Here is a 23,274-nt window from a genome sequence, read left to right as displayed (position 1 = left end):
TCCATTAATCTATAGGCATGTTCATTCGTTCAACGGCACGGGAGGTGGTAAGTCGGACATTTCAAAACCGTTCACCATAGGAAATGCTCATTAGGCTAACACTGGAATTAAGCATGGCATACCCCCCCATATTGGGCTGATATGCACAGTAAACAACCGCACAACATCCTTGATGCTGCTCGTATAGCCTCCAAGGCCGCCCTATCAAAAAGAGAGAGACAAATGCCATTCTCCAATATTCCATTGCTCGTCCACCAAACTTGGAAAAAGACGGCGGCCGATAGCTGGAATCCCAGGATACTGCCTTGGGTTGAATTGTGGCTCGAGGACGCAATTTACGTTGACCGTGGACCGTCGATGGCGTACTTATTCTGGGATGATACAGGGATGCGTGCGTTGGTGGAAGAATTCGAGAACGACTTCCTTGAGCGCTATGACACACTCCTAACACCAGTCGAGCGAAGCGATGTATTTCGCATTTTGGTGTGCAAACACTTTGGTGGAATAGTAAGTTCACTGTGAAAACATTTTACACTTCTTTCTAAGCCATGTAGTATGGGGATCTCGATACTGAGCTCATACAACATCCTGCTACCTGGATAAGCGGATCAGATATGGCTACCTGGACAGACCCGAAAACAGGAAAGGTTCATGGCTATTATAACACTTCGGTAACGCCAGACTATGAAACGCCAGTAGTTAGCCTTCTTTGGGGCTTAGAAGCCGATAATGACCCGGAGTCCGATGCATACTGGCGCCAAAGCTATACATATCCTCAACAACTATCACAATGGGCTTTCGCTGCTGCCCCTCAACACCCGGTATTTGAACGATATATGGATAATCTACGCAATTATACCAAAAACAACGAACCAACCGCTCAGAATAGTGACCCACTTAAGCGAACTGGCCCTGCAGCTGTTACTCTTGCCACAAAGTCCTGGCTAGTGGACCACGTCGGCTTTCGATGGGCCAGCTTAACAGGCCTGAAGGACGGGGGTAAATCCAAGTTGGTTCACGATATCCTTATCCTTCCTATAACCGGCTTTCAGTAAGTTCATTTCCCCCTAAGCATAATCTACCTTTCGTGGAATGCTAACGTTACAAAGTCCAAGTCACGGAAGCCGTAACGACGTTATGGGCAGAAAACCGATAACAGACCCGGCGGCGAGATTATGCCATCACGGCACGGGATTGTGGAAGCATTTCAATTTCGTAGGGGAGTATGGAAAGGTTTGTCGAAGACTTTTTGGTCTTTGTAGGGATTGGCCAAGAATAACAGGATGAGGGAGGTTTAGTATTACTTTATAGAACTAGCCTTCCCCAACTCTACTATTAATATCAGATATAGACTCCGAGTAGGTTATATACCCTACTGTATATAAAACTGGATATGAATTGGCTAGAGGAAATAAAACGCATTTCTGATTATAATGCTTAAATAGCTATGACTCTAATAATCGTTACAGTCGCTTTAATAAGTGGAGGGAAAAGGAATTTTAAATAATACTTTCTTCAACTCTGGCTTGAAACACCATATCCCATTCGCGATCATAAGACCCCTGTCATTAGCTATTTTTATCGAGGCTGATTACATGTGTAGCTCTGTGGCCAGTAAAAGAGCTTTAAATACGCCAACGGCAATTTTAGTCCCGTGCAAGTGAGACAACCTTTCAGCTGAAATAAACCCCGCGCAGCTGATCATCACCAAGAGGCAGCCAAAACTTCAACTCAACCGTGAGTACAACGGCAGAAGCAAAATGGCCGAAGTCCTCGGTATCGTTTCCGGCGCCGCAGGGCTCCTAAGTCTAGCGATAGAAGTCACCAAGCTCAGCTACACCTACATTGCCAGCGTTCGAGGCGCGCCTAAATCATTAACCTCATACATTGGGGAGCTTGCAACGCTCACCTCTGTTCTTTTACAGCTCGACGACCTCATCCAGGCGAGAAAGGTCAACAGCCAGAACAACCAGACTCTCATCAAGGCTTTGAACGACTGCAAACAGGAAGTGGAACACCTGAAGGCAAAGCTGGAGAGAAAAGTGTCATATGGCAGAATTAAAGCCAAGGTGGCTGCTCTGGCTTGGCCATTGTCTGAATCGGAGTTGCAGGATAAAGTAAACATGCTGCATCGCTACAATGGCATTTTCTCGTCTGCCTTGCAAGCCGATAGTTTGTAGGTCGCTCGGCTGGTATATGAATCATAGCTAATCATTTGTCAAGAACCGTTGCAATCGCCACGAACAAAGAACTGCAAGACTTTAGGCACAGTAAGTCTTTCTAACAAATTTGTCTTTCTATCTAGTGGACAAGGCACCATAATGTGTATCAATAGGTACCGAAGCAAAGGAAATAATTGCCTGGTATAAGTCGGATGTCGCAATTGAGGTTTCAACCTCTCACCTGGAGGATTACTGTCCCTCTACGTGGCAGATATTTCTATCGGGCTCTTGCTATCAGTCTTGGCGCAGTGGCTCAACGCCTGTCGTTTGGGGTTATGGTAAACGTAAGTTTCTCTTCCTCTCTAGACATTCTCAATACTGAATGAATTCTAGCTGGTGCTGGGAAAACAGTATTAACGTAAGACTTCCCCCCAATGGTAATTCATGACAGGGCGAATCTGTGATACTAACTCCATTGATAACAGTGCACTCGTTCTCCGAGATGTCAAGTCTGGTACTTTACCTGGCACAGCCATCGCCTCACACTTTTTCAGCAGCAGCAAACCCAAAGAGTCTGTGAGCAATGTCCTCCGCAGCCTCATCGCCCAAGCACTCCACAGCTGCCCTATCATCCCCCAAGAGGCATTGGCTCTGTATGAAAAGGGGTCCCAGAATCTAATGATGACCGACCTGATCAATGTCCTTGGGGCCATTGCTAAATCAACGACCACATGTATCATTCTTGATGCGCTTGACGAGTGTCCCTTCCTTCCTAAGCTTTTCAATATCCTGTTAACATTGCAGGAGCTAGGAGTCAGAATCTTTGCAACAGCTCGCGATCTGCCAAAGATCAGAAAGCATTTTGAGAAGAAGCCAAGGGTGGAAATTTCAGCCACGAGACAAGACTTGGATTTCTACGTTAATCACCGATTGGAGCATGGAGAAGTTGATGTCGAGTCAATTGGAACAGAATTGAAGTCAGATCTTGTGTCTGCGATTGTGAAAAGGGCGGCGGGGTCGTAAGTTCAATCAGGAGTCATCTGGTATGCTGATAGACTGATAGGTTTGATAGGTTCCTACTTTCTCGGCTCATCATGGATCACATCACCAGCCTTCTCACTATCAAAGACATACGAAAAGCCTTGATCTCGTTACCAGCTAATTACGACGAGGCGTACCTTAGCACGTTTGACCGTATAGTCAAGCAAGCCCCTGGTCTGAGGAACCTCGCCTTGAAATCATTGAATTTCATTTCTTACGTCAAGGAGCCTTTACGAATGACCGAATTGCAACATGCCCTCGCTACCGAGGAAGGGATGCTGGAGATCGATCCTGAGGATCTTCAAAGTTCCAAAAATATTATATCATCCTGCCTTGGATTACTCGTCGTTTCAGGACCAGAAAAAACCGTCGAGTTGGTACATTCAACTGCGCGAAGATTCCTCCAGAGTCAACCAGAAGGAATGGATAAGCATCCCCATCTGACAATTGTTCGCAGTTGCATCTCATACATGTCAACAAATGAGATGCGCCAGGGCCGCTGTACGTCCCACGAAGAGATCACTCAACGTTGTCAGAAGCAGCCGTTCCTACATTATGCAGCGAACTTCTATGGCTACCATGCTCAAGAAGCTGAGGAAGAATGCTTTAACCAGCTTTCGGAGTTTTTAGAAGACGACGTCCTTCGGGAAAGCTCTTGGCAACTTTTGAACTTCAAAGCTCATCTCGATACTTCTGTCTCCGAATCTGTGTTCGACTCTAGTCCCAGAAACGTACTTGCTTTACACGTCGCCGCATTCTGGGGTTTTTGCAAATATGTGGATTATAGATCTGGCCGCACCCAGCTGGGAGCTCCAAGCATCCAGATACAGAACTTAAATAAAGCTGACTCTCATGGGTGGACACCATTGCACTGGGCCGTATCCATGGGCCACAATGGCATCGTCGAAACTCTTCTCAAATCAGGAGCCAGTCCTGAGCTACCGGATCTTGCAGGATGGACTCCAACATTCTGGGCAGCTTTCAAGGGTCATGCGGATATTATTGAAATGCTGTGGCGGTATGACACAGCTCCATTCTGCTGCGATATCAAAGGACTCACTCCACTTCACTGGGCAGTATCCGCAGGTCAAACCGAAATCATCAAGCGGCTTTTGAAACTCAAAACACGATTTGGACAGTACGAAAAGTCGCCAGTACTCTCACTCCCGTCACTGAACGATTTCACGGTTGAAAGAGCTCGTGCATTGGCAAACAAGGCAAATGAGAGTCCTTTCAAATTCTACTCAGAAGGAACAGACATCGAAATGTTTTCCGCCATCTTCGACGCCCTAAAGCAAAGCTTTCGTGAGAAAGAAAACAAACCTCGTGAAAGTGATGAGGGCTATTACACATTTGATCCCTTCCTTTATGGGCCCTTTGGAGAAAGTCTGAAGGCTGATTATGGAAGAAGAGAAAGACCAGACCGCGACTACCTGTGGGAAAAACCAGATGCTGGATTTCTTAAGTTTGTGGATGAACTGCTCATTCACGCTACGCGATCACAGGACTTGCCCATCATCAAACTGATGGTTGATCTTAAGCTTGTGAAGGTTTCTGGGATTGATGGCCTTGCTCTTCTTCACGAAGCGGCAGCATCTGGTTGGGTCGAGGGCATGTCTGCATTGATCACCCTTGGGGCAGATGTCAATAATCGGGATAGAAGGTATGGGCAAACACCTCTTCACAAAGCCTGTCAAAGCCAACGGGAAGAAGCAATCAAACTGTTGTTGGCTGTCGACAAGATTGAAACTAATTCTCGAGCCAACTGTGGACGAACGCCAATCATGGACCTCATGACCGCTTCAAATGAAGAGAAAGCAGTCGATCTGTATAAGTTATTGGTAGCCAGAGGAGCATCCACATCCATCAAAGACACAGAAGGGAACTCCCTCATGCATTTCGCTATGCGAACATGTAATGCCACAATCGTCCGAATGTTGTGTACCGCCGGTTTAAGCATCGAATCTCCGAACCAAAGTGGTCAATTGCCATTGCACTGGATGGTTCATTGGAATTACTTCGATTTCCGCAAGCAGGTGACACCTGGCGAAGCCCAAATCGTGAGGGAAAAGCGCCACAATTGCATCAAGCTCGTCTATGAACTCTCGAGACCCAGCTCCCTGGATTCTGTGTGTGATTGGGGAAATGGAGAAACGGCTTCTCAGGAAACGCCTTTGTCATTAGCTTTGGATAGTCGCAATTGGGATCTTGCAGCCGACCTGCTCAAGTACATCAAGCAGCCTGTGAATATGAGTTGCTTGCCTGGTAAGCATGATGAATCCTGACTGCAGTCACTAAGATACTAATGATTCGAATATAGATCCGTATACTGGAATTTTGCACGAACTTTGTATGGTGTCAGAAAGACTTGCCTCAGTCTCAACCCCCAGAAGCCGTGGTCGAACGATGCTATATTATGAACTCCAGCCACTCCCCCTGCATGATTGGAGCCGTATACTTCACCTCTTTCTGGACGCCGGAGCTGATATCAATGGAGCTAATTTCAAAGGAAACACGCCCCTGCAGCTGTCCGTACAGAGAGCAGCTAGCATACCTGTCATTGATACCCTGCTCAAACTAGGAGCCGATCCCTACCAAGCAAATGAAGATGGGTTAGACTGCTTCCAGCTTGCACTGCTGTATTGCGACAAAGCAGGGAGTTCCGAGATCATGCGCTGTCTTCGAACTTACGCGAACACCCATCCAGAGCCAGCTCATTATTTCTGCCAAGGAGGCTTCCTGATTACCCCCGATACTCCTATAGACAACGAGGAAACTCGCTACCTTCAGGTCCTCCGCCAGACTAATACCATCAACTGTGAGACCCTGTCGGGTCGTACGCTTATCTACGAAGCTGCTAGTCGTGGAAACACACACTTAGTACAAAGGTTACTGGACCATGATGCTTATCCGCGTTATATAGATGACTCCGGTAGTTCTGCACTGCATGCAGCGGCGAAGCAGCAAGCTCCGACGACAGTGGCCCTCCTACTCCAGGCCTGGGGAGGCGTAGATCCAGTTTCCGTCGATGAATATGGCTTAACAGTTATAGACACGGTGTTGCGTGATTGTCTCGGAGCCTGCATTAGCGGTAAAATTTCCAGCGACGTAGTCGAAGTCGTCCGCATCTTGCTGGGCTATGGTGCTGACCCAAGTTATGCCCTCTCACTCCCTATTAACGCACTTTGCCAGTCAATATACTTCCCTCATCTCGACAGAGCCACTCCTGAAGATTCAGATCGCCTGGTACTAGAGGTACTGAAACTACTGGTTGATGCGGGGGCACGAGTCGCTGATAGCGCTGATGATATCATAGTTGGTGTTGTTGCAAAGATGGAGGGTTATGAATTGCTATGGGAGGAAATGAGATCACAGTTAATGACAAGCAGGTCATAGACTCATAGGTCTAGATACTGAGTTATGGGAACCCAGGCGACTGCCTGGGGACGCTAGGCATAACTAGCAGTGATAATGAGAGGATTGTTGATGATAACTGTTTGAATATCAAAGACTATTATAATACAAAGGAGCTACTAGGACCAAAGCACTTCGCTCGACGTGGGGGCTACAGCCACAACAGCCCTGTTTTTAGGGTAGGCAAGGCAGGCATTGACATATTGCTACTCCGCGCACAGGGCTCAACAGCGGTCTAAGATTCTTTGGGACAGTTAATAATTCAATTTATAAAACTCTCTAACATAAATACAAAACAACGAGTTAGCAGCTACAGTGAGTGTATATTGTGTGTTAATTTAGCATTGGCAAATAATAAATATGCATATACAGAAAAGTCGACAATGATAAGAAAGCAATAGATAGTTAAGTATAAAAAGATAGAGCATGTCTGCAATGCATTCATGCAATTGCAGTAGCCTTGACGGGAGGACAGACCTTGTTAATAAGGTTGCTGGTACATTCTAGTGTGTCATTATGGTCGATGAAAAACGCCTCGAGGTCGAAGAAGCAAACAGGAATGTTGTTAAAACCCAAATTATCCACCTGAAGCTGTTTGTCGGCACTGAGAGCACAGTCGAGGACGGCACGATAGTACGAATCACGGTTTCCAAGGTCATACTTGGCCATGTTCGTATAGACTTCCTCTTCGGCCTCAGTCCACGATTCGCCGTAGTTACCACCGAAGGGCTTATAGCGCATGATGTAGAAGCAGTACTCCTCCCCATCTCTAAGAGACATCCATTGGCTGCCGGTAGCATAGCCACAGTCCTCTCGGCTGTGAATCCTCTTGTCAGCTATAAGGCGGAGATTGGCAACTTTCATGACATTATTCGCGATCTTAGGCTTGATATTCTCGGTGATAGACTTGATTGCATCATCCACGGCTATACTATCTTCGTTGAGGAGGAACCATCATGTGCTGAAGAACTTGGCAATCGGTGACTTGTATCAGTCATCATCAGGCTTCGGGTCGGGCAGAGCTTTAAAATATTCGATGCTATTGGCGCTGCCTACAGCAAGCCTGAGAGCCTCGTCAATTTGCTTGGCGGATGCTATGAATAGTTCGACCAAGGCAGCGGAGATAGTAGACGTGTCGATTTCTTCTGGGGCAGTCTTGTCTGCCACGGTACTGAAGATGCCGCCCAAGATACCAGCACGAGTCGATATATAAAGTCCCTGTCACATTTAGCATTTCACTTCACAACTCAACGTCGAGAGAATCAACATACAGCTACAGGGACATTACCACCTAGGCTTCCGCCAAAACCAACTGCAGCAGCAAGCCACTTCATGATATCAGACTTCTGATCCTCTTTGCCTTCCAAGTCTTTGACCATGCTGGGAATAAGGAATCCAGCGATCATAGTATCGGAAGTGAGTTTTTCTTTCAGCATCCTGAACTTGGCTTACATACCTTTGGCAGCTAGGAAGATCCAGTAAGACGTCTTTCCAAGGATATGCTCATTGCCATCCTTGTCTGCCGTACTTGTTGAACTGCTCCTCACAGTTCATGCTACCTAGAGGATTGCAGCTGCCTTCAGTAGTGCCACAGCCCCCAACGACATTGTCTTCGACGTTGAGTAGACAGTTAAGCTCATATTCTGCTACTGTTACCCTGAAAGTCAATACTGCATCAGAGGAGTTGATATATACCCCAGCTTTGAGCAATGAAAACGTCGAGTTCATTACCAGCGGCCGTGTCTTCCCAAACCTTAGCAGCACCCGCAGGATTCCTGAGAAGCTCTGCTTGATTATTGCAGAAACTATCAACGTTGTCCCAAATATGCCCATTCTCGTCTTGTCTTTCTTTGAAGGGGAGAGGCGTGTATGACAGCCGCGATGGCTAGGAAAGTGACAGTAGACTTCATGGTGCAGGATGAAGGATGAGGATATGTTGGGATTGATAGAAGTTGAGTGAATGAGTGAACGACAGTCAACGCTTTTCATCTACTTTCCCCCACCATGGCTGAAATTACAGGGTTATGCTAGCCCTGGTATATGCCAAATATGCCTTACATGATCATACAAGTGCAGGATGGAGCTCCTGATTACAATGCATCGCTTGCCATTAAACGATCGTTTAGATAAGCGGCGTTTGATAAACATTAATTTACTCAACATGGGTGGATAATGCTTCTCGGCTATGATTTGCAATAGAGATAAACTCATTAAGATTGCCATGCTGATCTGAAGGATTTACACAGCCTCAACCGTCCATCGTAATCATGATACGATCTTGGACAACGTAGTATTCGCATTTTACGCTTAGATTAACCTTAACTACTGATTGGCTCACGCTTATGGATGAAACATGCGGTCGTAAAGCTACCCTATCGCTGCATCACGATGCTCAGCCTAAGGCGCTAAGCCAACCATGGTTACACTACTAACAACATGCGGCCGTCCTTTTTGTTAGTGCCACATCCTTCCAATGTTTTGTGCGTGCCGCTGACACGACCTACCCAGGTTGAGACTACGCATTCGGCAGTTGAAATTAATGTGCCTTGTTCACGTGATGATTGGCTTAATTCTAAGATCAACAGGGGCGGTGCAAGAATATCCAAGGAGCAGAAGTATGTTAGGGTCAATTATACGAAGATCTTCACATAGACTAGGGGCCCAAACGGAGCTCTAGCTAGATATAAGACCTAGCAATTTTCACTTAGATATTTGAGGATAAGGCCTTGGATTTCATGAAATTAAGCTTATAGAGTATTCAACAACGCTCACGGACCAAACAACAACTAAAGGCAAGCTGTGAATACTGTTGAGAGTCGACGATTAGAATAGACGACAAAGGGAAACCAACACCTGCATTAAAGTCTCTGTATACATAGCTTGGATAGCAGGCTCTGCCTGGAACATCGGGCCCCCTATTTGATAATAATCAACTCGCAACTTTCTTCTTGACCTGTCTTGCTATCCTCTCCCTGTTTATCAACAATGACTCCGTATTCTGGCACGGAAATTGACTCATAATCCAAGTCCTCCCCGGTTACGTCTTCATCATCAATAGACATGAAAATAGCCTCCTCATCTTGAGTGCTGTCGTTCTCCATGCCTGAACCTTCTTGCATATTCTGTCCAAGCTCGTATAAAGCGCCGTTACGGTACGGCTTGGTTTCGGTCGGAATTCCCTTTCTATACCGGATCTCTCTTAGCCGATATGCAAGGATGAAGGGAGACGATTCTTTGAATGAGACTGATTGCGATGCTCCTTGGTGAAAGTTTGCACGCGGGCCAGCGCTGAGAGGCACACCAATCGCATCACCGTCCAGCCCAATAGATGCATCGACGTTCCCGTGGTGACTCTCAGTGTCCTTGACCTTTGCACCGAACGCGACCTTGACTCCAGTGATGACAAAGACGCGCTTCCGCATATGATAGCGGGCAAGATACTGTTTCACTTTGGGCACAGATAGGCTCTTTTTCATGTAGTCATCAGAAGGTTCAAAGGACAATGTCTGAAGTCTCTGGATTCTCGCAGAGGACTGTACGCGAGTGCTGCTGCTTCCAGACACAACAAGTCCGGTACTGTGGAAAATCTTGGCAAAGAGCCCAGCACTCGTTCGATCAATATTCGCTAAGTTTATCTGTACGTCGTACTGTTCGTGGCTCTGGACTGTCTCGGTGTCAATGGAAATGGGTCTGTCGCTGAGCGGCGCTTCGGGATCACGTGGGTCGACAAGAATGCTCCCCAAGGCAACAGGACCATCCGGGGAACAATCACGACTCGAGATTGCGAAATAGGACTTGGGCATGGTACCAGAGTATAATGATACAAGAAATGTGTGAGTGGACTGTACGAAAGATGCAAGTCGGTAGCTTAAACATGGACAGCTATGCGGTAATTATAAACATAGGGAAAAGGGCGCTTAGCTACCCAAGGCTTGGAACAATGAAACCATTCGTCGAGTTGGATTTCTAATTTTGGATTCTATGTTTTCTATTGGAGCAGTTAAGCGCTGAGGCTGAAGATTTAGTAATCTGCATCATACCAGCTGAAGCCAAGGATGCAATTTCCCCTCACTTCGCGGCTGGGAAATTCTATAAATAACCGTAAATCGAATCGAAGACCTGATCAGGTATAAAGTGGCAAGTATACTAAGCGAGGTCCTTGTGTCCCTTCTAACAGAAGTGCATGCCGCTTACTACGCTTTGCTTTGCACCAAAATCATGGCTCAGGCAATTCCCCAACATCCTGCCAATCAGAAGATGGACCCGGCTAGGGTAAGCCTGACACCCGGCAACGTCCAATTGCTCAATCCTCTCGAAATTGTTCCCTACCACACCCTGAAAAGGTAAATTCGGATATTTTGTCATCAGCCGTTCCAAGGCTAACTCAGACACTCACTGCATAGTAAGGAAAATGCTGACAAATGGTACCAACTCTATGAACTCTTCTGTCGGCCCATTGAGGGTTATGCTGGGCGCGCAGCGGGCCAAGTCAGGATCGCAGTCCTGGACACCGGGATCGACAAGTCAATGCTCGCTCCAGCGTTCCATGAGAACATCAAAGATAACATGAGCTTTCTTCTAGCCGACGATGCCCAAGACTCTGGCGGCCTTGAAGGCAATCATCATGGAACGCAGGTTGTAGCACTTCTCTTGAGTCTTGCCCCTTGGATACACGTTTATGTTGCCCGGATTGGAAAGGATGGTGACGAATCGATGGATCCATCTTGCATTTCCAAGGTTGTACTCTAGCAACTAAACTCCCGATACCCTGCTAACAGCGACAGGCAATACGTTATTCAGTAGAACACTGGGATGTTCACGTTATTTCCATGTCTTGGGGTTTCAAAAGAGAGCATGAGTGCATCAGTGACGCTATTCGACTAGCGCACTCCAAAGACAAGATCATGTTTGCTGCTGCATCTAACGAGGGAGCAAATCTATCAGCTAGGGTCACGTTTCCCGCGAGTATGCAGGAAGTAATCTGCGTAAACTCCTGCGATGGATACGGCAACAGCTCTGACTTCAATCCACCACCTCGCGAAGGGGTCTTCAACTTTTCGACCTTGGGAGAAGCTGTCATTGCTAAGAAATCAACTTTGAAGCCCAAAAGGCTTACAGGCACATCCTTCGCAACCCCCGCGGCGGCGGCGATCGCCGGTTCTATTCTTGAGTTCGCCACACAAAAGCAGATTCTCAAAGAACAAAAAGAATTGAAGCGGCACGTCGCTACCAAGGATGGAATGATGAAGCTTCTAGTCGCAATGAGTGAGCCTGTCTCAGGTTTCATGTACCTGCGGCCTTGGGATCTAATCAAATGCGACTCTGGGACGCCAAACTGCTCATGTAAGAGCTGCCGCAAGGATGCAGAAGCTAGGCTGCTTCAAATTCTCAAACGAGATTTGCCATCTGTGGCAGGAAGGACGCCCTTCCTTGGTCTACCAGACAGAATATCAAGTGCTGCCTTCGACGCAAAGAGCAGACAGAATACGTCTTCGTGCCTTCCGAATACCAGAGTCAAGGTCCTTGATGAGATTCGCAAGTGGGCCGATAGCGAAGACACTCGACAAGTGTACTGGCTAAAGGGCATGGCTGGTACAGGTAAATCCACTATTGCTCTGACTATTTCTCGAGAGTATCACCAGAAGGGTAAACTCGGAGGAAGCTTTTTCTTTTCCAGAGGCCATAGTGGCCTTGCAACATCTGATAAGTTCGTGGCCACCATCGCTTCCCAGCTGGCACAGCATAGCCAAGAGCTACAGGCAAGAATCCAAGAAGCTGTCTGCGCCAATCCGGATATAAGCAGCAAAAGTCTTTCTTATCAATGGGAGCGCCTTGTCCTTCAACCTCTCGCGTTGGCATGCTCGCAAGGGTCTTTGCGCTCACTACTCATTGTAGTGGATGCGCTAGATGAGTGTGAAGGCGACGAAGACTTGTGCCTGTTGATTCGATGCCTGGCCTCTTGTGTACCACCCGGGGGACACCAGTTACGGATCCTTGCCACTAGTCGTCCAGAGCGCCCAATTAGCCTCGAGTTTGACAGTATCTCTACCCAAGAGCGCAAACATCTAGTCCTTCATGACGTGGAAAGGTCCATTGTCAAGGAGGATCTCACCGAGTTCTACACACACGAACTCAACAAGATCAACGCCAGGTTTGGCCTGCAAGACCTCTTTTGCGATACCACAATTTCGAAAATGGTCCAGCAATCGTGCGGCCTGTTTATTTATGCTGCTGCAGTATGTCGCTATATCTGGCAAGGTGGACTCGATGGTGCTAAAAGTCGTCTATCCGGCCTTGTTGAGTCTAAAGCTCCAAATTCAAGCCCTCTTCAGGAGCTAGATCAGCTTTACACGGTGATCCTCCAAAACTCGATTATTGTGCATTCAAGTCATGATTCGTCCGAGCCATCGCAGTGGTTTCGTCGTGTGGTCGGCGCTATCATCGTTTTGTCAGACACGTTTTCGTCAGCCAGTCTTTGCACCTTTCTTGGAGAAGGAAGCCTCAGGCCAGCTATCGATAATTTTCATTCTGTCCTCAATATCCCTGATCATCCCGAGAAGCCGATAGGCATACTGCACCCGTCCTTTCGTGACTTCCTCCTCGACCCCTCTCGATGCTTAGATTCTCGTTTTCATATCAACGAACAGAAAGCGCATCAGTACTTACTGGATTGTTGTTTTCGTATCATGAAGAATGGGTTGCACTACAACATGTGCAATGTTGACAAGCCAGCTTTGCGGGTTCATGAGATATCCGAATCCTTTGTCAGAGAGCGGATCCCCTATCCAGTCCAGTATGCCTGTCGCTACTGGATACACCATTTGAATCATAGTGGGATCAGCTCATTGCAGCACGTTGCGATAACGGATTTCTTTCGGCACTGCCTGCTTTTTTGGCTCGAAACACTCGCTTGGACTAGAAATCTAGTCTACGCTATCGAAGGTGTAAAGTCTCTTCGAGCGATGTTAGCAGATGAATCTGGAGGTACACGAAATATTGACGATTCATCTGTTCATTGGAATCGCTCTTTTTTCTCTACACTGAAAGAGTCACTTGGGACGAAGCAGAAGCACATACCTGAAGAAGACATAAGCTCCATGGTACACGACGCTTCGCGTTTTTTATCAATGCATGGTGTTATAATTGAACAAGCACCATTGCAAATTTACTCTTCTGCTCTACTTTTCAGTCCCATGAGGAGCATAACCCGAAAGCACTATTCTCAATATATACCACAATGGGTTCTCCAGTGCCCTCGTGTCAATGGAACCTGGGGCTTGCATCTACAAACAATAAAGAGTGAAAATCATGTTAACTCTCTTGCCTTCTCGCCCAACAGTGCCATGCTTGCAGTACGGTCAGGAACCGTGGTACGACTCTGGGATCCCTCAACTGGTATTGAGAAGTGGCTGCCCAAACAGCATTCTGAGCTTGTCAAGGCCATGTGTTTCTCACCAAACGGAGAGATATTAGCCACTGTGGTTGGAAGTGGCGAAGATGGTGACGAAATACGACTTTGGAAAACGGGAACGGGCACTGAATGCTTAACTATTGGAAAAGGCCTTGGGGCAGTGACAGCGTTTAGTTTCTCACCTGATGGGAAAAAACTGGTGGCTGCAGGTCTTATCGACAGAAATATTGGTTGGAAAGTCTTCATGTGGGACATGGAAACTGGATCCAAAGTTGCGAGTTTTGGTGTCGAGGGAGATTTGATCGCCGCTGGTTTTACTTCGGACGGAAGGCCTTTTGCTGTACAAAAGCTTGGATCCCAGATCAATCTATTGGACCTCGAAGACGGCAGTGTCCAGCACATTCCTGCGCCGCTAAAAGGTGGCATCTGTGGCCTAGCAATATCTCTAGATATTAAGTTTCTAGCCATCAGAACTCACAAAGGCAATCGAAGAGATGACACGAACACATGGCTGTGGCTTGCCAGCCCAATGAACGAAACCTGTCGGCGAGTATACAGGCACTATCACAAGTTCGGCCATGATGCAGCTGTGGGCAAATCTCTAGTCTTCTCACCAGATGGAAAGCTTCTCGCCGCGTGTGTCAGCCCCAGTCAAGGGTATCTGATCGACTCGTCAACGGGGAAAAAGAAATGGATCTTCCATGGTCCTTCCATTAGGGATAACGCTGTGACATTTTCTCTCGATGGAAGGTTCCTTGCTGTAGCGTGCACCAACTATACATCATGTGTCTATGACACAGCCAACGGCACTCTAATGCATACACTCAAAAGCTACTCGGGCTTAGTCACTAGCATCTCCTTCTCTCCTGGTAACAATTTCATAGCCACAGCATCGAGTGATAAAACAGTTCGTTTGTGGGAAATCGAACAAGAACAACCCAAAAAGGATTTCGTACCCGACCCTACTCCCGCAAGAGTCCTGATGTTCTCTCCGGATTGGGAGCTTGTGGTGGTCAAGTTCAACCAAGAAGTGCAGATACGTGCTGCGGGGACAGGTGCATGTTTGTTTCGAACGGACGAAGAGATTGGAACATATGCCTTTTCTCCTGATGGGTCACTGATTGCGATGCTCTATGAAGACAGGAGCGTTCGAATTCTGAATTACAGGACAGGCAAACTTCATACATTAACCACGATACCCAAATACACATCCTCAAGATATACCAGAATCTGTTACTCCATTCCTATGAGCTTCTCTGCTGGCGGGGAATTACTGGTAATACCGTGGGAGGGTGTGTCAAATGCGCATATTGGAGGGCCAGTGGGATCAATACGGATGCAAGTTTCAGGCATGGCTCTTTGGGAGGTATACAATGGCAGGATTTCCAAACTCTTGCCCATTGACGATCATTTGATCACCGGTTTCTCATTCACGCTTGATGGGAAAGTTATGATTACTGCCTACGACCACGGCTTCTGCATGTGGGATTTACAAGCTGGGGCCAAGTTATGGGATCCAATCGAGTGTGCAAATGACTTCCATGTTTCTGGTGTCATGGCTCTCTCACCCACTTCGGATTTACTTGCAATCAGTTGTTACCCTAAAACTATTCAACTATGGGATCTGCGGAATCGAACTAAAGTGCACTGCTTTGCCCAGTATTCGGGATTCCTTTGCTTTTCGCCTAGTGGGAAAGTCCTGGCATCACTATCAACAGAATTCTCAGCGACCCTTTGGGACGTAAGATATGGGACAGCATTGCAGACCTATGATTTCAAGGTTCGAATACGACAGTTGTCCTTTTCTCCTTGTGGCAGCTACATAAGGACTAAGCTAGGCTGTTTACCAACTTCAGCATCTAAGCAATTATTTATAAACCTATTATCTGGGGATTGGGTTAAGAAAGGAGGTAAGGACTTGTTATTTATTCATCCGGATTACCAGCATTACGTTGGATATGTATATAGTTCTAGTATTGTGTTTTTAGACATAAAGAGGGCAGACTCATACCTAGTATTAGAGTTATAAGATACTAATACTAGCCTAGGCATTTTGACTTTTAAATAATTAGTTTTATATTAGGGTTATATTTATGTAATCTCTTATTTGAAATATTAATAAAAAGGTTGTCGCGGGCTATAAAGTGGGTAGTTGGTACACAGCCAGAAGTGTGCTTTGAAGAGTATTATTTTAAGTAGATAGGCCCGACAGCTGATTCTAGCATCTCGCACCTTACCTCGAGTGCTAGCCAAGTTTCGTACTGTTATTACTAATGCAGTTGCGTAACGTCCACCCCAATACACCGAGTACACGCTTGAGCCGATTTTCAGAGTCGTAGGAAGCAGGATCTGCAGCATCCAGCGCCTCCGTAGCAGTTTCCGGAAGTATAATCACTTTCTGGTTGACATATCTTTTCACCTGCTTCGCGAGATACCCGGTAACCGTGACCTCCCTGTCCCACCCATTAGCCAGCATCGCACCCCATGGACCAAGGTCCAGACATGTACCGTATCCAGGCTGAGAATACGGAAGAGTTGGTTCGTCGAGGAGGTCTGCTGCTGCGTTGTGTCCTGAGAAACGGCCGAGGACGACGGCGTGTTGGCATGATGGCATGGTGACATTGCCTTTTGTATCAGTTGCGGCATGGGCGGCGTCACCGGTAGCAAAGACATGAGGACAGCCAGGAACACGTAGATCTTGGTCGACGTAAAGTCTGCAGAGCGTGTCCTTCTTCCCAGGAATTTGCTGAGTCAGGGATGTTGCTCGCACGCCAGCGGTCCAGATGACAGTCATCGCTTCAATCCGCTCTCCAGACGAAAGGTTGACTCCACCTGAGTCAACAGAAGTAACAGAAGCACCGAGCTTGAGTTCAACACCGAGACTTTCCAGAGCTTTCAGGATCGTAGGACGAGGACCTTTTCCAAGCTCAGGACCGACCTCTGGAGCACTTTCAACGAGAACAATGTGAGGGTTCTCAATGTGTTTGAGCATATTAGGTAGCTCGGCGGCGATTTCAATGCCTGTGAAGCCGCCTCCGCACACAATCACGGTGTTGCGGGCTTTGCTGACGGGAAGGGACTCCAGACTATTGATATGAGATTCAAGCTTGGTGGCAGCTGCGATTGAATCAATGTCAAAGGCATATTCTTCGAGACCAGTAACACTCTTGGGTCGCGCAACTGCGCTTCCGGCTGCAAGTATAAGCCGGTCGTAACCTATATCTGATTCGTCGCCAGATGGGGACTTGACATGGACCGTCTGCGAGTCCGTGTCGATTCTCTCGACGGTGCCTTGTAAGAACTCGATACCAGCACATGTAAAAAGCGGCTCGAGGGGTTGTTTCATTATTGATGGATTGGGCTCATACAGACGTGGGCGATGGGTCAGCGATTGGTCGGGGGCGATGACGAGAACCTCAATGTCTTTCTCTTTGTTATTGAGGTTGATGAGACGTTGGGCTGAGAAGGCGCTCCACACTCCGGCAAAACCAGCCCCTATGATGACAATTTTGCTTCGCATGTTTATCTTGGATCTAATGTGTTGGGTTGGTTTAAATGACTGGTAGACTCTGAGATATATGTGAAGAAATGATGGTCTCGGAATGCGGTCAAGTTGATTGTATCAATATCCTTACGATGGTAACCTCTCTGGCCTCTTTATACCAACCGTGATTATATCCTTTACGTCAATCGGTACGAGTGATTCCCCCGAACTTATCACTCATTACCCTCGCTGTTTTCCGTGGACATCTGTCGCCGGCTTTCAGGATAGCGGATACCCGGCCCCCGAAACGGTTACCCGAATACCCGGGTGCTAGTCCACACGACCCCCGATAAATGGATGAACATTAGATTTAAGCTGTACAAGACTTGAAGGGTCTTGTTCTCGATCGCCTTGGTTGATTCAAGGAGACTGCCGCCGGAATAAGCACCTGTTTTACTAAATTGTGGGCATGTTCGGTAAATATCACTCGTTTGCTGAAGCAGCACCTAAGAGCATAGAGTCATATTAAAGCAGATGTACTATCGGTATCTTCTCAAGGCTTCCCACGTCATTCGTCTTCAAGGCAGCAACATGCGGACATGTACAAGAGCTGACAGAACCTGGAAATCTCATTGTCCTCCAAAATGTCCCGAATTGTGAGTCGATGAGCAGTCCAATCATCACCTGCAGCGAAGACATGCAGCTCAATCATGTTGCGGTCTACATGATCAATGCCTATGACATTCTCCACACTGTAGCTTTGTTCGATATCGACGAATAGCGGTGCCGCCGCATCGACGTTTTGCCTACGGATGAAATGGAACGTAAGATGAGTTTCGCCTGGCCGGGCCAAGCGCAGCCGTGGTGCTTCGTGCAGATTCATTGTATCCATTGCGTTGTGAAGGCATTGTCGTTTATGAGTTTATTGTTTGTGGGGTTTAGCTTGGATGGGTTTGTTACTGGAGGGTGAGATGTCGATGTGCGGTGAGTTTATATACCAGTCTTCACAAAGCGCACTCACACTTACCTCTGAATGAGTGTGCTCCAAGTGTATACTATTCACATCGAGATTCATTAGTGACACAGCGGATGTAGTCTTTGCTTCAGAGAATGTTGGGGGTGTCGTGATAAGCACTAGCTATTCACCTCTTTACATTAGTGACCCAATGATTACCCAAATACCCGATTGCCACTCACCCGGACCTGAACTCGTGCACGTATATTCAGATCATTTTGAATAAGACTTCAGAGATCGCCTTGATCAGTTCAAGGAGGCTGCCACAAGCTTGTGAGATCTTGTGTTTCGCTTACATTGAAAGGGTCTGGTGTTTTTTGAATGGCTCAGCGGGTAGTGTGTACACGTTGCACAAAACTGAAACCTTTATGACTGGACTTATGCCTGTGTGCTATCAATCATCTACACATTTCGTCTGGGCCCAGGTTCTTCGCAGAGTGATATAAGTCTTCATGCCAAGGAGTAATACAATTTGCAATTTGAACAGAGAAGTTGGACGGAAGAAACGTTCTACGTACAGTTCCTCATATCACGTTTAATTACGACGGAAAGACTCTTCAAGGGGCTGAGGATTTTATGGTCCGTGAATCTTGGTTAATACAAAACGCACGCGATAATCATTAGCTATCGATATACCCTCCTAATATAATCGCAATTCGAGAGAACGGCGTATCTGGACTTGTTCATAGCACCCCTCATTCCGTGGTGTTAGCACCGGTAGATGTCACCATCCACATAAGCCGCCAACCTCTGGCAATCTCCTTTTCCTCGCAAATCTTCAAAGTCTCTTCTTTGTGCGCATTCCAATCACGTCCCGCTGCAAACACGTACAATGAAAGCAGGTCTTCGAATTCAGTGTACATGATGTGAGTGGCCTCTAGGTTGTAAGTTCACATGACATCGTCAAATGTTGGCTCCAAGATGGAACCGTCTGGCTTGTTTGTGAAATGGAAAGCCATGCGACTTTCGCCTCGTCTTGGGTCTCGGACTGACAAGAGATTGCTGAGGCGGATTATATCCATTGCGGAGTGCGGTAGAGGAATTGCTTTGTTTGAGCTGAGTTGAGTGTGTCCAAGATTGGTTTTGATCTGTAAAGGAGTGTAATGAGCGGTGGGTTATATGCTAGTCTTGACACAGCGCCACTGACCTTGATGTCCGATTCAGTCACCGTCGTGTCCCAAACACATCTCACCCACATGTGGGGGCTGTTAGTGACACAAAGGGCGTGTGATTTCTTTAGTAACTGCATCGGTTTGCGGTAAGCACTAACCATTCATGTCGATTTGTCGGAGAGATTCAATGAGGTGATAGGTGGGTTCGGTTTCGTGATTGACTCACCAGCCATGAAATTTGTCAGCGACGCATCGTCAATTGTATATCTCTACACATATAATCACTGGACTTGCGAGAGAAACAATCCTCGTTTTCCAATCACTCTTGATATTGAAACGCGTTCTTCACTGTGCCACGCCGAAACCGTTTACGATGCACGATATTCCAGAGTTTGAGCTTGATCAAGTTGGTTAGTTATGTCGACCCAAATTTGTGACTCACATCGTAACTGATAATCGGTAGCTCGCAGCTATGGTGTAAGGAGTCAAGGAAGGAAAGAAAAGAAGACGAGAACTAACATATCACTTCTATAGCCCAGAGCGAAGATCGCATTGCATGGTACGACGTTCCTCCGGTTCTGGTCCAACGTTCTGACAATATGCAGGATCAGCCCCATATGCCCTCTCGCTAGACAACCTTCGAGATCTTTCCGCTAGCAAGCTTTCTCCGATCGATGACGATATCCCACTTTCTTATGCTCCGTCCCTCGGATCAGTCGAGCTGCGTAAACGCCTTGCAGAGATCTATTCAACCGAAAGTGCACCACTGACAGAAGACAATGTGATCATCACGCCTGGATCAATTATGGCTAACTATCTTGTGCTGAGCACGACATGCACCAAAGGCGACCATGTAATCTGTCAATTCCCGAACTACGGCCCTTTGTATCTCTTGCCCAAGTATTTCGGCGCTGAGGTGGACTTCTGGGTTGGGAAAGAAGAGAGATCGTGGAATCCTGATATTGAAGAGCTCAAAGCACTCATCAAGCCGAATACTAAAGCCATTATCCTAACGTGAGTCTTTGCCGAAGGTCTCGTAAGGATTACTGACAGCGTTGAGAAATCCGTGCAACCCGACAGGAACGGTTCTCGGCCAAGAGATCCTGGAGCAGATCCGAAATTTGGCCAAGAGGCATAACATTACTATCTTTGGCGATGAAGTCTTCCGTCCCCTTTTTCACGACGACACTCCAACTCCGCCATCCGTTATCTCGCTGGGGTACAACAACACCATCTCCACTGGATCCGTATCCAAGGCCTACTCACTCCCGGGTATTCGTATTGGTTGGATAATCTCACCACACAAAGATATCCTACAACGTATCATCGCAGCTCGAGACTACACAACTCTCAACGTTTCACGCATCGACGACGCCATCGCTTTATTCGCCTTATCTCCCGACGTCCTTCCCAAGATCGTTGCACAGATTCTGGCAACTCAATCAAAGAACATCGAGCAGTATGAACAGTTTGTCACAAGAAATCCGGACCGATGCAGATGGGTTCGTCCGCGAGGCGGCGGAACGGCTTTTGTACACTTTTCTGGGTCAAATGGAAAGTCAATTGATGAGGTTGGGTTTGCAGAAAAGCTGATCCAAGAGTTTGGCGTCGCCGTTATTCCAGCTAGTGCTGGTTTTAGTGAGGAGGGAGTTGCTGATTACAAGGGCTATCTCCGTCTGAGCTTGGGACAGCGAGTGGAAGCAGTCGCCGAAGGACTCCGAGCTATTGAGTTGGCTATTCAAGACTTCTAGTCTTTGAAGACATCGATTACCTAAACAAATGGCAGAATAACATGGCTAGCGTGCTCCCCGCCAACATGAACCTCATGTTTTCCATGGTTATCTAAATGCTCCAAACTTCCAAAGTTACTCACGCCAATATTCCTCCCACAAACGACAACTCTAATCGACTCGCCAGCCTCATACTCAATTCCCATAGCCCAAATACCAATATCAAGTCTAACAACATCCCCAGGTTTGATCTTCTCTACTTTCTCGTGAGGATGGAACGGCCAGTGCGGGTGCATACTCTTGCTCTCATCGATCTCACGATGCGATGCTCGGAGTACACCCATTGGACCGCGATAGACAACAACTTCTATCTTTTCTTTTGGCTCCATCTCTTCAAAAGATTGTTTGGGGATACCCTTCCATGGAATGTTGAGGTTCATCATGACTTCTCCATTAGAATCGAGCTTCTCGAGGGTGACGTACACGTCCATATCGTCGTAGTCAGGACAGGACATGTAGAGAACTGCCTTGGGCAGACCGACTAATCTTGTTGTTTGGTCGAAGCGGTGTGTGAAGCTGACCTGATCATCGGTTTCAGAGTTGTAGCTGACCACTGATGTCTCGGTTGGCTGATCGAGAGAAAGCTTTCTGTCTTTCGTAAAGTAGAGCTTCTTGTAATCTGTTCTCGGGATGGGGAAGTTCTCCTCGACAATGTTCTCGTATGACTGAGGTTCCTTCTTACCAAATCGCAGAACAGCCGTGCGGACCTTTGGTACCTTATCCCAGCCGTTATCCTTGCCCTTCAGGAAGTAGTCAAAGAAATCAAGTAACTCAGTTCTCGCTTGCTCATTACCCCAAATATCATACCACTCTTGCCAAGGGTGAAAGCGAAGCCACTTGTGAGGAGTATCAACCTCAAGCCAGCCTCGAATAGCGCCCATGCCGTGCATTGTGTTGGTCCATGTACCAGTTATGTAAGTGGGGACGTTAATTTTCTTCATATCCGGGCGCTTGTCGTTCCACCACTCATTCGCAAGAGGATGCTGCTTGAACATTTCTCGGAAACTCTCAATTCCGCTGTGGCCTTGCATCATATACTTGACGATGAGCTTATCAAATAAGTCACCGGCGTAGATACCGCCACGGGCAAATTGTTCGCGGTATAAGTCGCCGCAGCCTTCCCATGGAGCAATTGCTTTGAGACTAGGTGGGTTCAACGCTGCGATGAACCATTGTACGATAGCCAGATGAGAATTTCCTGCTAGACCAACAGAGCCGTTGCACCAAGGGAGTTTGGCGATGCTCTCAATGGTGTCATATCCATCCTCAGCTTCTTGAGTGCCCATGATGACCAAGGTTCCTTCACTATCGCCTGATCCACGAGAATCTATGTTGACAACAGCGTAACCGCGCGGAACCCAATCAGCAGGATCAGGCGCCTCAAACTTCTCAAGTCCAGAAAGGGTCTGTGACGGAATGCCCAGATTCCAAGGAACCATGAGTTCTAGAGATAAAATGCCATTGAACTTCTTTCCAAAAGGTGACCAGCAGATAATAGCAGGAACAGGCTCATCCGTGTTCGGTGGCCGATACACATCAGCGTATAGCGTAACGCCATCGCGCATCTTGAACGCTACATCATGGTCAACGAGAACAGGTGACGGTAAAGGCCGTGCTTGAGGACTGTCGTGTTTCCAACCTGCTGGAAGGACTTCTGAGTGTGGGTTTAGTCCAACATAACCGCCATGACCGACTTTAGGAGTGCCGATGGGCTCAATAGGGACTGTGAAGGGAAGATTTGTGAGAGGCATGATGTTTGCAATGACAAGGATTTAATTGGTAATTCTGTGACTTCAATTTTACAAGCATTTGCGAACCTATTCATAGTCGATACTTGAGATGCCA

At 47.2% G+C, this 23,274-nt stretch overlaps 10 protein-coding genes across 11 annotated transcripts; 4 read left to right on the top strand and 6 right to left on the bottom strand.

The window, feature by feature from the left end:
- Positions 1-141: 141 nt before the first annotated feature.
- Positions 142-1,055, top strand: FOXG_13608 (uncharacterized protein; the record flags this gene model as incomplete). Its single annotated transcript, XM_018393600.1, has 2 exons — positions 142-507; positions 555-1,055. 2 exons carry the CDS (start codon positions 142-144, stop codon positions 1,053-1,055), a joined length of 867 nt encoding a protein of 288 aa, XP_018252892.1.
- Positions 1,056-1,746: 691 nt separating this feature from the next.
- On the top strand, positions 1,747-6,699 carry FOXG_13607 (uncharacterized protein). Its single transcript, XM_018393599.1, has 7 exons — positions 1,747-2,176; positions 2,224-2,270; positions 2,336-2,506; positions 2,556-2,580; positions 2,648-3,181; positions 3,235-5,468; positions 5,524-6,699. The coding sequence occupies exons 1-7, from the start codon at positions 1,761-1,763 to the stop codon at positions 6,597-6,599; spliced, it is 4,503 nt and encodes a 1,500-aa protein (XP_018252891.1). The 5' UTR covers positions 1,747-1,760; the 3' UTR covers positions 6,600-6,699.
- A 359-nt stretch (positions 6,700-7,058) lies between these two features.
- On the bottom strand, positions 7,059-7,481 carry FOXG_13606 (uncharacterized protein; the record flags this gene model as incomplete). Its single annotated transcript, XM_018393598.1, has 1 exon — positions 7,059-7,481. The coding sequence occupies one exon, from the start codon at positions 7,479-7,481 to the stop codon at positions 7,059-7,061; it is 423 nt and encodes a 140-aa protein (XP_018252890.1).
- A 126-nt stretch (positions 7,482-7,607) lies between these two features.
- FOXG_21214 (uncharacterized protein) lies at positions 7,608-8,053 on the bottom strand (the record flags this gene model as incomplete). The annotated part of the gene is made up of 2 exons (XM_018401525.1): positions 7,608-7,835; positions 7,889-8,053. 2 exons carry the CDS (start codon positions 8,051-8,053, stop codon positions 7,608-7,610), a joined length of 393 nt encoding a protein of 130 aa, XP_018252889.1.
- A 1,129-nt stretch (positions 8,054-9,182) lies between these two features.
- Positions 9,183-10,497, bottom strand: FOXG_13605 (uncharacterized protein). The gene has a single exon (XM_018393597.1). The coding sequence runs from the start codon at positions 10,418-10,420 to the stop codon at positions 9,533-9,535; it is 888 nt and encodes a 295-aa protein (XP_018252888.1). The 5' UTR covers positions 10,421-10,497; the 3' UTR covers positions 9,183-9,532.
- A 338-nt stretch (positions 10,498-10,835) lies between these two features.
- Positions 10,836-15,801, top strand: FOXG_13604 (uncharacterized protein; the record flags this gene model as incomplete). The annotated part of the gene is made up of 4 exons (XM_018393596.1): positions 10,836-10,960; positions 11,021-11,354; positions 11,402-15,670; positions 15,718-15,801. 4 exons carry the CDS (start codon positions 10,836-10,838, stop codon positions 15,799-15,801), a joined length of 4,812 nt encoding a protein of 1,603 aa, XP_018252887.1.
- A 472-nt stretch (positions 15,802-16,273) lies between these two features.
- On the bottom strand, positions 16,274-17,548 carry FOXG_13603 (uncharacterized protein; the record flags this gene model as incomplete). The annotated part of the gene is made up of 1 exon (XM_018393595.1): positions 16,274-17,548. One exon carries the CDS (start codon positions 17,546-17,548, stop codon positions 16,274-16,276), a length of 1,275 nt encoding a protein of 424 aa, XP_018252886.1.
- A 1,470-nt stretch (positions 17,549-19,018) lies between these two features.
- FOXG_21213 (uncharacterized protein) lies at positions 19,019-19,691 on the bottom strand. Its single transcript, XM_018401524.1, has 2 exons — positions 19,675-19,691; positions 19,019-19,615 (listed from the first exon to the last, which is right to left on the bottom strand). The coding sequence occupies exon 2, from the start codon at positions 19,388-19,390 to the stop codon at positions 19,223-19,225; it is 168 nt and encodes a 55-aa protein (XP_018252885.1). The 5' UTR covers positions 19,391-19,615; positions 19,675-19,691; the 3' UTR covers positions 19,019-19,222.
- Positions 19,692-19,863: 172 nt separating this feature from the next.
- Positions 19,864-21,683, top strand: FOXG_13602 (uncharacterized protein). Of its 2 annotated transcripts, XM_018393593.1 has the most exons (5): positions 19,864-20,049; positions 20,103-20,116; positions 20,174-20,198; positions 20,245-20,653; positions 20,700-21,683. In XM_018393593.1, the coding sequence occupies exons 1-5, from the start codon at positions 20,013-20,015 to the stop codon at positions 21,388-21,390; spliced, it is 1,176 nt and encodes a 391-aa protein (XP_018252883.1). In that variant the 5' UTR covers positions 19,864-20,012; the 3' UTR covers positions 21,391-21,683. The 2 variants fall into 2 exon arrangements, with proteins under 2 accessions (XP_018252883.1, XP_018252884.1); XM_018393594.1 differs by lacking the exon at positions 20,103-20,116.
- On the bottom strand, positions 21,411-23,180 carry FOXG_13601 (uncharacterized protein; the record flags this gene model as incomplete). The annotated part of the gene is made up of 1 exon (XM_018393592.1): positions 21,411-23,180. The coding sequence occupies one exon, from the start codon at positions 23,178-23,180 to the stop codon at positions 21,411-21,413; it is 1,770 nt and encodes a 589-aa protein (XP_018252882.1).
- Between the last annotated feature and the right edge of the window lie 94 nt (positions 23,181-23,274).

This window comes from Fusarium oxysporum, chromosome 10 (genome assembly GCF_000149955.1).
Source record: "Fusarium oxysporum f. sp. lycopersici 4287 chromosome 10, whole genome shotgun sequence".
Taxonomy (NCBI): Eukaryota; Fungi; Ascomycota; class Sordariomycetes; order Hypocreales; family Nectriaceae; genus Fusarium; species Fusarium oxysporum.
Note: the sequence above shows the minus strand (reverse complement) of the source record. Positions and strands in the feature narration are given on the sequence as shown.